Source organism: Canis aureus, chromosome 8, assembly GCF_053574225.1.
Source record: "Canis aureus isolate CA01 chromosome 8, VMU_Caureus_v.1.0, whole genome shotgun sequence".
NCBI lineage: Eukaryota > Metazoa > Chordata > Mammalia > Carnivora > Canidae > Canis > Canis aureus.
In genome coordinates this window covers 65,386,979-65,400,379 of record NC_135618.1, presented here as the reverse complement: position 1 = coordinate 65,400,379, position 13,401 = coordinate 65,386,979, and the positions used below count along the sequence as shown (strand labels likewise).

General features: G+C 49.5%; 1 protein-coding gene across 7 annotated transcripts in view; it reads left to right on the top strand.

Moving 5' to 3' along the window:
- The first annotated feature begins 1,883 nt into the window (after positions 1 to 1,883).
- The window catches only part of FBXL18 (F-box and leucine rich repeat protein 18), a 65,758-nt gene continuing 54,240 nt past the window's right edge, over positions 1,884 to 13,401 (top strand). For 5 of the 7 annotated variants that reach the window (XM_077907688.1, XM_077907690.1, XM_077907685.1 and 2 more), the window contains exons 1-2: positions 1,884 to 2,033; positions 10,723 to 10,938. In XM_077907688.1, the coding sequence (XP_077763814.1) occupies positions 2,016 to 2,033; positions 10,723 to 10,938 (234 nt within the window). In that variant the 5' untranslated portion in view covers positions 1,884 to 2,015. Of the gene's footprint in view, positions 2,034 to 5,855; positions 5,947 to 10,722; positions 10,939 to 13,401 lie in introns of all 7 variants that reach the window. The other 2 variants (XM_077907686.1, XM_077907689.1) reach the window with 2 other exon arrangements.

The following is a 13,401-nucleotide window of genomic DNA, read 5'->3' as shown; positions in this document are numbered from 1 at the left end:
GGGAGCCTGCTTCTTCCTCTGCTGATATCTCTGTGTCTCTCATAAATGAATAAATAAAATTACATATGGCAACATATGGCATTTGCCCTTTATTGGTAACTGTGCTGGGTTGTAAGTAGCCCATTGGTGAGTTAGTGCCTACGGATATTTTGAGCTGCGTCACCTGATGGGCCTGTGTTCAGCTAAGTGGACGCTGTGGGGCCTTTCTACAATCGATCGCTCAAGTCTGTTTGCCCAAAAGCAGCCTCTTCCCCAAGGGAGAGAAAATAAAACACCTCTGCCATAGTGAAAAACATACTTGATTACAGACTGTAGGGGAAAAGAAGGAATGGGTCAGGAGTTAGGAGGACTGGAGGAGAAACCTGGGCCTCTGTGAAATTCCAGATGCCTGCCTCTGTCATAGTTGGGCTCCATTGTCAAGGCTTCAATGGTAAACAATGGTACCTCCATTAACAGTCATGCTTATTACGCTTCAAGTTGTATTTAACTGTTGACTAAACCATAAACTCTTTGAGGCAAGGACTGTGCCTACCCACAGGAGCTCATCAAAGGCCTCTTGCTACTAACAGGCTCAACCCAATGAGGTGGGAGGAAAATGAGGCCCAGGGAGAGCGTATGAAACCTGATGTACTAGGTTGAATAAGTGTCCCCCAAAGATTTAGGTCTGCCCAGAACCTTGGAATGTGACCTTATTTGGAAACAAGCTCTTTGCATGTCACTAGTTAAGATCTTAGATTAAGGTGGGTATTAAATTTAACAAGACTGGTGTCTTTTGTTTCTTTTTAAAGATTTTTATTTATTCATGAGAGACACACAGGAGACACAGGCTCCCTGTGGGGATCCTGATGCAGGACTCCAACCCAGGACCCCAGAATCACAACCTGAGCCAAAGGCAGATGCTCAACCACTGAGCCACCCTGGTGCCCCAAGACTGGTGTGTGTTTATTTATAATATTTATTCAAGAGAGACGGGGGGCGGGGGGGGGGGGGCAGGCTCCATGCAGGGAGCCTGACAGTGGGACTCGATCCTGGGTCTCCAGGATCACACCCCGGGCTGAAGGAGGCCCTCAACCCTGAGCCACCCGGGGCTGCCCAAGACTGGTGTCTTTTAAAGAAAGGATATGTGCACACATGTTCGCGGGCACACATATGAAGAGGGTGGGTCCTCTAGGGAGAGGGCAGAACTTGTGAGTGATGCAGCTGCAAACCAAGGGACTCCAAGGATTGCTGACCACCACCCAGAGCCCGGAAGAGCAAGAGGGGATTCTTCCTTAGAGCCATTGGAACATGGCCCAGTCACATCTTCATTCCCTACTTCTGGCCTCCACAACTGTGGGGAAACACCCCCACCCCCAGCGCAAAGATCTACATGCCTAGGGTCACTCAGGACTCGGCACCGGTTCTGACCCAAGTGTTCCCCACTGATTTTTACTAGTGCGTGGCTGAGCGCAGCAAGAGGACAACAAAACAAACGAAAAAAATAAAAAAAGAAAGAAACAAAAAGACACGGGACGTCAGATACTGCAAAGAGCTATGGGGAGAAATACAAGATAAGACGCAAGTTTAGGGGAGGAGGAGATGTGGTTTTCCGCACGGTGGTCCCACGAGTAGACACTTGCAGGCATGGGGACGCGAATGCCAAGGCCCGGAGGCAAGAGAGTGCCGGGCCGGCAGGGGGACATTGTGGCTGGAAAGTAGCAGGCAGAGAGCAGACGAGGGAGAGCCCGGGCCCGAGAGGACGCTGCGGCTGACGTAGTGCTCCTGGGCTCAACCCGCATCCCTAACAGGGCCCCAGAGAACAGCGCCGCACCCAACATGGCGGCCCCCCCGGGGCACGCCGGTTGGCGGGCGGAAGTACGTAGCGGCAGGCGCCGGAAGTGGCAGGAGGCCGAGGCCCCCGCCCCCTACCGGGGTCTCTGTGGAGCCGCGGACGCGCCGGCTTTGAGCATCCCTGGCGGGCCAGGGGAGGCCCTGGGGCTGCGGCTCTGGCAGCCGCGGCCCCGCCCGCTTTCACCATGGCCAGCTCCGAGGAGGTACGGCCGGCGCCTCTCTCCGCTCTCCTTCCTGCCCCGCGGCTTTGGCTCCGCTCGGGCCTTCCCATCCCGCCCCGGTCCCTTTTGCGTCCTTTCCATCCGGCCCGCTAACCCGCTCCATCCTTCCTGTCCCGACCGCAGCCTGGCTCTATGCTTCCCATCCTGACCTCGACCCCCCACCGCAGCCCCCTTGGCCCTGTCCACTCCAACCCTGGCGTTGGCCAGGTTTGGTCCTTCCTGCTCCGACCCTGGCCTCGGCCTCGCTGGGTCCTTCGCATCCCTATCCTGGCCCCGCCCCGCCCCCTAGGTCCTCATCCTGTTGCGAAGGCTCAAGTTCTCTCCCCCCTTGGGTTTTCCGTCCCTTTGCCAGCCCGCAGGCGTGATCGCCAGGGTTCTTCCCCCGCTTCTGCGCCCCCAGAGTTTCCAGTCTCCCGTAGACCTCTCAGGCCCCTTTCTCACGCCCCCTGTACCTGGGTTCAGCCCTTGGACCTATGGGACCTCCGTCTTCCATGCCCACTCAGTACCCCATCCTCTATCTCTGAATGCTCAGTTTCAGCCCACTTTCCTCTGGTTGTGTGACTGGGGAGGGTAATGGAGGAAAAGCCATTTCACCTGGGGAACTTCTGGTTTACCCTGGAATTCCTTTCCTCGGTGCTCTGCAAGTCTGGGTCCGAGTCCCTGTGATGTGGTGCAAGGTATTTTATCTGCAGACCAGGGTATGGGGGGCCCGGACTCTGACCCGTGTCTTTGCATTTGTTGCTTACTGCCTATCTTTGTGTACTTGTGTGCACCTGTGTGTGTGTTTAGCATCTGGGCCTTGGACCCTGGAGTGCATTTCCTGTCTTAGGGGCTCACCTGTGCTATGGGGAAGGGGAATCAGAGGTTCCAGTGTTTCCTTCGAAATGGATGTGGCCAGGATTGCAGATAGTTCCTCTTCATTTGAAGTGAGTTTGGCTTAGAAGTGGCCCCTTGATTGAGAGGGAGGATGTGGGACACACCTGCAGACGGTGGTAGGATTGAAGGGTAGGAAAGCTGAGGCTCTTCAAGGAATAGTTATGGGGCAGCCTGACTGTGTTAGCAGATTCCAGGTAATCGTGTGTACTTGTAGGAGCTGGGGCACTGGTTCCTTGCTCTTAGGGGGTCCTGGTACAAAGGGCTCTCTGTTCCTTGAAGCATATGTGAGTGACCTGACTAGAGGCCTCTTGTTCCTTCATGGGCACCTCATTCTACCCTGGATGTGGAGATCAAGGACCCTTCTGGATTGTTCTGTTTTCTATTTATTGGTGTATAGTTTGCACACCATAAAGTTCAGTTTTTTAAAAAATATTTTATTTATTTATTCATGAGAGACACACAGAGAGAGAGAGAGAGAGAGAGAGGCAGAGACACACAGGCAGAGGGAGAAGCAGGCTCCATGCACGGAGCCCGATGTGGGACTCGATCCCGGGTCTCCAGGATCACACCCTGGGCTGCAGGTGGTGCCAAACCGCTGCGCCACCGGGGCTGCCCCCATAAAGTTCAGTTTTAAAGTGTGTGTTTATTTTTTTATTTTTAAAGATTTTTTAAAAAATTTATTTATTCATGAGAGACACACACGAGAGAGAGAAAGAGGGGCAGAGACACAGGTAGAGGGAGAAGCAGGCTCCAAGCAGGGAGCCTGACATGGGACTCGATCCCAGGTCTCCAGGATCATGCCCCGGGCTGAAGACAGCGCTAAACCGCTGAGCCACCTGGGCTGCCCTAAAGTGTGTGTTTAAAGTAAATTTTATGCCTAACGTGGGGCTTGAACTCACAACCCTGAGATCAAGCGTTGCATGCTCCACGGACTAGATGCCCCAAAGTGTTTTTATTTTTTACTTTTTATTTTTAAAAAAGATTTTATATATTTATTTATGAGAGACACAGAGAGACAGGCACAGATATAGGTAGAGGAAGAAGCAGGCTCCTTGTGGGGAGCGTGATGTGGAACTTGATCCTGGGATCACGACCTGAGCCAAAGGCAGATGCTCAATCACTGAACCACCCATATGTCACCCCAAAGTGGTTTTAAAAAATACATTCACAAGGCTGTGCAACTGTCTCCACTATAGGATTCCAGAATGAGGTGGTTTGATTTTGAAAGTCATTACTGACTTTATTTATTTTAAAGATTTTATGTATTTATTCATGACAGACACAGAAAGAGGCAGAGACACAGGCAGAGGGAGGAGAAGCAGTCTCCATTGCAAAGAGCCTGATGCTGGACTTGATCCTGGGAACCCGGGATCAGGCCCTGAGCCAAAGGCAGACTCTCAACCACTGAGCCACCCAGGCATCTCCATTACTGACTTTAAAATGTAGATACTCGGGCATCCTGGGTGGCTCAGAGGTTTAGTGCCTCTTTCAGCCCAGGGTGTGATCCTGGAGACCCGGGATCGAGTCCCATGTCAGGCTCCCTGCATGGAGCTTGCTTCTTTCTCTGCCTGTGTCTCTGCCTCTCTCTCTCTCTCTGTGTCTCTCATGAATAAATAAATAAAATCTTAAAAAAAAAAAATGTAGATACTCAGGGTTACCCCCGGAGTTTCTGGGAGTGGGGGTCTGCTTTTTTTTGTAATGCTTCAAATGATTGTGAAGTGGTGATCTGTTGACTCACCTGGTTCAGTGCTGCTTTCTCTTGGAAATTAAAAAGTGATTCCTGTTTAGCAGCTGTCCTTGGCTTAGTGAGGAGATAAGCAATCAGGCAAACCACGACAGTGACAGTTCATCTGATGAGGTGGGAGTGTAGGACGGTCCTTGGTCCTGCAGCGGAGGGGCTGGATGAAGGTGAGTTAAGCCTGTCTGGCTGATGCTGGGAGGGCTTCACTGTGTTTAAGCCCTTGAGCCAAAGTTCTGAAAGGCCTGGAGGCCTGAGGCAGGGCACATTCCAGAAATGGCCAACTAGAGAAGCCAAAACCTAAGAAGTGGAACAGAATGCAGAGTGCAAACCCACAAAATTGTGCACCTCTTCACACTGACTCTGTGATTTAACAAAGTTTTTATAATGTGAAATATACCGTAGCTAACAATCTTGTATCGTCAAAGTGCCCTGTAGGGAGCCTTTCTGTTGTACCCACTGCCCACTTATTTATTTATTTATTTTAAAAGATTTTATTTATTTATGAGAGAGAGAGAGAGAGGCAGACACACAGAGACACAGGCAGAGGGAGAAGCAGGCTCCATGCCGGGAGCCCGATGTGGGACTGGATCCCAGATCTCCAGGATCAGGCCCTGGGCTGAAGGCGGCGCTAAACTGCTGAGCCACCCTGGCTGCCCAATTGCCCACTTATATAAAAAGATCATTTTTTTTCCTTTTTTTTTTTTTTAAAAGAAATATTTTATTTATTTATTCATGAGAGATACAGAGAGAGAGAGAGAGAGAGGCAGAGACACAGGCAGAGAAGCAGGCTCCATGCAGGGAGCCCGACGTGGGACTCGATCCCAGGTCTCCCCCCAGGATCACACCCCAGGCTGCAGACGGCGCTAAACCACTGGGCCACCCGGGCTGCCCTCATTTTTTTTTTCCATTTAGTGTTTATTCTGTTTTGTTTTGTTTTAAATAATAAATGTATTTTTTATTGGTGTTCAATTTGCCAACATACAGAATAACACCCTGTTTTGTTTTGTTTTTAAGTAAGCTTCATGCCGAACGAACGTGGGTCTTGAACCTACAACCCGAACGACGTAGAGTCACATCATTCACTGACTGAGCCAGCCAGGCGTAGCCCCCCTACCCATTGCCCAGTTTTCATAGTTAACACATGACCAGTCTTGTTTCATCTCTGCCTCTCTCTTTGGCTTATTTAGATCATTCCAGACATCTCATCAGTTGATTTGTGAATGCTGTGATTCCTTTGGATGCCTGACTCGTAAACATCTGGGAAGGGATGTTTTTTGGGCAAGTACTGAAGTTTCAGTACTTAATTTTTCTCTCTTCTCTTCTCTTCTCTTCTCTTCTCTTCTCTTCTCTTCTCTTCTTCTCTTCTTTCTCTTCTTTCTTTTCGTTGCTTCAGTTCTTAAAACAAAATAGTGAGGGACCCCTGGGTGCCTTAGTGGTTGAGCATCTGCCTTTGGCTCAGGGTGTGATCCCAGTTCAGGGATCGAGTCCCACATCAGGCTCCCTGTGAGGAGTCTGCTTCTCCCTCTGCTGTGTCTCTGCCTCTTTCTGTGTCTTTCATGGATAAATAAATCTTAAAAAAAAAAAGTGAAATATTACATTCTGCAAAGTGCATAAAACTCTCTAAAGCTTACACTTCAAACCACTTGTAAGTGGTCATTATCTGGTTCTAGCCGTATGTTTTTTTTATTTTTTTATTTATTTTATTTTTTTATTTATGATAGTCACACAGAGAGAGAGAGAGAGAGGCAGAGACACAGGCAGAGGGAGAAGCAGGCCCCATGCAGGGAGCCTGACGTGGGACTCCATCCTGGGTCTCCAGGATCGCGCCCTGGGCCAAAGGCAGGCGCCAAACCGCTGCACCACCCAGGGATCCCGCCGTATGGTTTTCAGATACGTCTGTCTGCCTTCATGCCTGAATTGATTTTCCGCAGGGTGCCTGTTCTGGATCTGTCAGGAAGCCCCAGTAGCCCCTTTCTTGTGGAGGGAAGGGCAGTTTCAACTGATCAGGCCCAGCCTGAGTCTGACCTCAGGCTACTTACCTATTTTTTTTTTAAGATTTTAAAAATTTATTTATTAATGAGAGAGAGGCAGAGACACAGGCAGAGGAGACTGATACGGCTGAGCCATATCCCTGAGCCACCCAGGGATCCCTAATTTATTTTTTATTTTATTTATTTATTTATTTTTTTAATTTTTGAGCTCTAAGGGGATGCCGGGGTGGCTCAGCGGCTGAGCATCTGCCTTTGGCTCAGGACATGATCCCGGAGTCCCAGGATCGAGTCCTGCATCGGGCTTTCTGCATGGAGCCTGCTTCTCCTTCTGCCTGTGTCTCTGCCTCTCTTTCTCTCTGTGTCTCTCATGAATAAAAAAATAGAATCTTAAAAAAAAAAAAAAAAAAATGAGATCTACGCCCAGTGTGGGGCTTGAACTAATGACCCCAAGATTGAGAGTCACGTGTTCTACTGACTGAGTTAGCCAGGCACCTCTTATCTAACGTTTTTGAGATGGAGAATGGTTCTGCCTTAGTTTCCCTGAGGCTGAGAACAAGAGGTGCTGAGAGACAGAGGCAAGCTCCTGCCAGTGTAGATGGGTGTGTGTGGAGGTGGGCATTCTCTGGGCCGCATTTTTGTTTCACTCCTTTGCAGTCAGCATTCCTTGTTTGCTGTTGACCTCTGCAGAGCTGCTGCCTTTCCTGGGGAAAAGCGGTGTGTGTGTGTGTGTATGTATGTGTACTTACAAACCACAGGACCTTGGCTTAGAAAGCCTGGGTTCCAGGGAAGACTTGACTAGTGCAAATCCGGTAGCCACCTGCCAGGATGAGCCATTGGAGATGGGGATGGGTAGGTGGGAGGCAGCTGCTCCCAAGTGCCTGCAGGGTGCTGGCCCCAGGGCAGAATGTGGGGAAAATCATCTTGTGGGGTGTGCTGAGACTAGACACAGGGGGCTGGAGCTCAGTTCCTGCCTTTTTTTTTTCTTAATGTAACATTTAGGTAGTTTTTTTTTTTTTTTTTTAAGATTTTATTTATTTATTCATGAGAGACACAGGGAGAGGGAGAAGCAGGCTCCATGAAGGGATCCTGACATGGGACTCGATCCTGGGTCTCCAGGATCATGCCCTGGGCTGAAAGTGGGGCTAAACCGCTGAGCCACCCAGGCTGCCCTAGGTAGGTTTTTTTTTTTTTTTTAAGATTTTATTTATTTATTCATAGAGACACAGAGAGAGAATGAGAGGCAAAGACACAGGCAGAGGGAGAAGCAGGCTCCATGCAGAGAGCCTGACTTGGGACTCGATCCAGGGTCTCCAGGATCACGCCCCAGGCTGCAGGTGGCTGTGCCACCGGGGCTGCCCCCTAGGTAGGTTTTTTATAAAGATTTTATTTATTCATCCTTGAGAGACACAGAAAGAGAGAGGCAGAGATAGGCAGAGGGAGAAGCAGGCTCCATGCAAGGAGCCGGATGGGGAACTCAACCCTGGGACTCTGGAGTCACACCCTGAGCCAAAGGCAGATGCCCAACCACCGAGCAACCCAGGTGTCCCTAAATTTTTTTTGTTTAATTTTCCTTATTTTAACATAAGCCCCATGCCCAATGTGGGACTTGAACTCACAACCCTGAGGTCAAGAGTCACGTAAGTCTACTGTCTGAGCTAGCTAGGTACCCCTGTAACTTCTGGGTGTTTTTTTTTTTTTTATTAAAGATTTTATTTATTTATTCATGAGAGACACAGAGAGAAGCAGAGACATAGGCAGAGGGAGAAGCAGGCCCCATGTGGGGAGCCTGATGTGGGACTTGATCCCGGGACTCCAGGATCAGGCCCTGAGCCAAAGGCAGGCACTCAACCACTGAGCCACCCAGGCGTCCCCTTCTGGGTGGTTTTAAGAGAAATTCAGTATTAGTAGTATAATGTGGATGTTATATGATGCTGGACCTTCTTAGAGTGTTTTGCCCTGTGTTTTCATTCCTCTGAGAAAGTATTCTTACTTTGATAAATATGCAGATTGGGGATCTGGAGGGGTTTGCCTCAAGGTGCTCAGCAGGCAGATTCAAGCAGTCCCTCTTGTCCTCAAGCCCTCTATCTTTGGAGCGCAACAGCCAACCTGGCCTGATAAGGATTGCCTCTGGTTTGAGCCTCATCCTACAGAGGGAGTCCCTATGTCTGGGGTGGGGTCCGGGAATCTTACTTTTAACAGGTGTCTGGGTGATCCCTTTGACTGGCTCTGGGAAGCAGTGAGCTAAGGAAAATCACTAATGGTTGAGAACACTAACCCTGAAATATGGTGCCCCAGAGCACTGTGACCTTGGGAGTGTTGTGGCCTTGGGTGCCCTCGCAAACCACAGGAATAGGGAGATAGGATTGAAGGTACCTCAGATGGAAAGGGGAGCAGGAAGGGCACTTCTGGCTGCTGCCTCTGATGGAGAAGGGAACATGGAAAGGGTCAGTGCTATTAAACAGGTGAGAAATATTTATGGAAACCCTTTACCAGGCCCAGCGAGGTCTTGGTTGGCCATAAAACCTGTTAGGACAGAGTAGAAGGGTGTTGCAGTCAGAGTACCCGGAAAATCCCTGGAGGCTGCGTGGGGTGTGCAGACAGGCTCTCCCTCCCCGGATTTCATGGTTGCCATGGCAGCAGCAGGGCTTTCCAGGCTTCAGTGCTTCCATCCATGCAAATATGTACAGAAGAAAAGTCAGTCTGAGGGAGGAGGAGAGCTTGTAGACAGAATCACTGGAAAAGACAGTGGAAATAATCCTGGGTGCTCTCTCCTGGGGTGGTCAGTCAGGCACACCATTCCCCACATAGTGAGGACTTTTTTAGGGGCAGGTGGATCGCTTCTGGGGGATTAGAGCCTCCAGTTCCTTTGTCCTTGACTTGGAGATTTCATGTTACACGAGCCTGGGTTGAGCTCCCTCTCCCTTTGGGTTTTATACAGCAACCTGGGAACGGCAAAAGGCTCATAGGAGGGGAGAAAATCTTGTGCAGACGGCTACCAAAACAAACCGAAATGTGTGGTCATCTCTCTCTCTTTTTTTTTTTTAAGATTTTATTTATTTATTCATGAGAGACCCACACAGAGAGAGGCAGAGACACAGAGGGAAGAGAACCAGGCTCCATGCAGGGAGCCTAATGTGGGACTCAATCCCGAGACTCTGGGGTTAACGCCCTGAGCCGAAGGCAGATGCTCAACTACTGAGCCACCCAGGCGTCCTGGAAATGTGTGGACATCTTGTGGGGAATATGAATCTCTAGCCAGAAAGTGTGATGAGGTGGAGGTACTTGTGCACTTCCTGTTAGCTAATACTGATCTTAAGATGTCAAAGTGCCATCAGTAGGTACAGTTTCTTATTCATCAGGACTTGGTGGCTTCATTCTCTGGATTTTCTGGCCCCTAATGCCAGCACTGGGAAGAGCTGCCCTCTGCCCCTGTCTGAGGGCTGGATATCCATCAGAGCGACCCTGAGAGGCCAAAACACTGTTGTCACCCCCAGTTTTTCCTGTTTCTTGATGGAATTCTCTCTCCCAAGTGGTTTTTTTTTTTTTTTTTTTTTTTTATGATAGTCACACAGAGAGAGAGAGAGAGGCAGAGACACAGGCAGAGGGAGAAGCAGGCTCCATGCACCGGGAGCCTGACGTGGGATTCGATCCCGGGTCTCCAGGATCGCGCCCTGGGCCAAAGGCAGGCGCCAAACCACTGTGCCACCCAGGGATCCCTCTCCCAAGTGTTTTAAGCATGATACTGGGATGGTGGGAGAATAGTTTTCACAGGCGGAAAGCCCTGGCCAGTGGTCCTAAGTTGAGTCTGAAGCATGCCAGGTAGGAAAAAAAATCTCTTAAATTTGGAAAAGAATGAAGTTTCTTACTTTTGAAGAGAGATCCTGATATGCAGATCTAAAAGCGGATTTTGAAGAATATCATGGCTTCTTGCACTGCAGTTAAGATTTTTGGTAAAAGCACCTTCTTTCCCAGACTGTGGCGAGGGCAGCTCTTGGCTCTGTCTTTGGCTGAAGAGGCCACCCTCAGGGACCCCATGGGAATTTGGTGTTCCCCTTATTTTCAGGACACATCCAACGATGGAGACATGCCCCCTACAGCAGCCGCTGTGGCAGTGGGCGCCCACCTTCTCGGCTTTTCGGATGAGATCCTGCTGCATATCCTGAGCCACGTCCCCAGCACAGACCTGGTTCTGAACGTCCGGCGCACCTGCCGGAAGCTTGCGGTGCTATGCCTGGACAAGAGCCTCACCCACACTGTGCTGTTGCAGAAGGACTATGAGGTGAGGCATGGGTTGCAGGGGTGGTGGTGGTGCTGGTGTGCGGGCAGGGCTGGGGATGGCTCCCATGCCCATCTGAGGACTAGCACTGCCTGGCAGAGGTGCACATGTGGCTGGTGATAAAGAGGGCAGGTGCTCAGAGTCCTGATAGGCTCAGCCTCCGAGATTCGTGAAGTGACAAAAGCTACAGAGGCCAAGAGGTACAGGTAGAATGCCACCCAGCAGGAGGGCATGGCTCAGTGGGTGCTGTGTGGGGAGGGAGCCAGACTTTCCAGTGGATGCCTAGGAGTGGGTTCCAGGTTCCACGGTGGCTGTTGGAACTTTTTGCGGTACCAGAGGCACCATCTTACCCCCTAGCAGCTGCATGAGGGTTTTCAGGTGCTGTACACCCTCCTGGTCAGGCTTTGAAGCGTCCACTCTTCTTTTTTTTTTTTTTTTTTTAGATTTTTTTTTTATTTATTTATTCATGACAGAGACACAGAGGGGGAGAGAGAGAGGCAGAGACACAGGCAGAGGGAGAAGCAGGCTCCATCCAGGGAGCCTGATGTGGGACTCGATCCCGGGTCTCCAGGATCACGCCCTGGGATGAAGGTGGCGCTAAACCGCTGAGCCACCCGGGCTGCCCAGCGTCCACTCTTCTGATGCACAGAGCAGATGTCGCCTTGGTTATTTGTCTGGCCTAGGCAGAGTGCTGGGGGAGGGTGCTGGGGTGCCCGTGATGCCATTTCCATCCAGGGCTGGCCTGTTCATACATTTTCTTTTCAGAAGCTACTGTGTAGGGCTTTTTATTGTGGAGTTCTAGGGGTTCTCATGTACTCTGGATCTTTTGTTGGATACCCGTATCATGAGTATTTTCTCAGTTTGTGGCTTGCCTTTCCATTTTTTTAAACAGTGTCTTTGAAGAGAATAAGTGTTTAAGTTGAAGTTCAACTTGTTGATTTTTTTTTTTTAAGTTCATGTTTTTTGTAATCTGTTGAAGAAAATTTTGTTAAACCTGGGGCCATAAAGATTTTCTGCTATCTTTTCCTTTTCTTTTTTTTCTTTCTTCATTTGCTTTTTTATAAAGATTTTACTTATTTATTCATGAGAGAGAGAGGCAGAAGCACAGGCAGAGGGAGGAAAAGCAGGCTGTATGCAAGGATCCTGATGTAGGACTTGATCCTGGGACTCTGGGATCATGCCCTGAGCCAAAGGCAGATGCTCAACCACTGAGCCACCAGGAATCCCTTTTCTTTTTTTAAAAAATATTTTATTGGGATCCCTGGGTGGCGCAGCGGTTTGGCGCCTGCCTTTGGCCCAGGGCGCGATCCTGGAGACCCGGGATCGAATCCCACGTCGGGCTCCCGGTGCATGGAGCCTGCTTCTCCCTCTGCCTATGTCTCTGCCTCTCTCTCTCTCTCTCTCTCTGTGACTATCATAAATAAATAAAATTAAAAAAAAATATATTTTATTTATTTATTTGAGAGAGATAACGAGCATGGGGGAGGGGGTGGAGCAGCAGAGGACTGAGAAAGGGCCCCTGATGAGTAGGGATACTGATGTGGGGCTCTATCCCAGGACCCTGGGATCATGACCTGAGCCAAAGGCAGATGCTCAACCACTGAGCCACCCAGGTGCCCTTGCTACATTTTCTTATGGAAGTTTTATAGCTTTAGCGTTTATGGTAAGTGTGGTGTGAGGTAAGGATCTAGGGTTCCTTTCTTTGCATATGGTTGTTCAGTTGCTCCAACATCACTTATGGACAAGGTTGTCCTTTCCTTAATGATTGCCTTGAAAAAATTTTTTGTTTTGTTTTTTTAATTTTTTTTAAAAGATTTTATTTATTCATGAGAGACAGAGAAGGGGAGGCAGAGACACAGGCAGAGGGAGAAGTAGGCTCCATGCAGGGAGCCCCACACGGGACTCAATCCTGGGATTCCCGGGACTCGATCCTGTGATCCTAGGACTCGGTCCTGGGTCTCCAGGATCACGCCCTGGGCCAAAGGCTAGCGCTCAACCGCTGAGCTACCCAGGGATCCCCTTGTTTTTTAATTTTAATTCCAGTATAGTTAACATATAGTTATGTTAGTTTCAGGTGATTATATACCTGATTATATAGTGATTCCATACAATACCTGGTACTTATCACCTTAATCCCCATCACCCATTCTCCCCTCCCCAACTCCATCTAGTCATCATCACTTTGTTCTCTGTAGTTAAGAGTCTGGGGGATCCCTGGGTGGCGCAGCGGTTTGGCGCCTGCCTTTGGCCCAGGGCGCGATCCTGGAGACCCGGGATCGAATCCCACATCGGGCTCCCGGTGCATGGAGCCTGCTTCTCCCTCTGCCTGTGTCTCTGCCTCTCTCTCTCTCACTGTGTGCCTATCATAAATAAATAAAAAAAAATTTTAAATTCACATGATTGAAATCATATGGTATTTGTCTTTCTGACTTTTTTCACTTAACATTGTGTTCTCTAGCTTCAGCC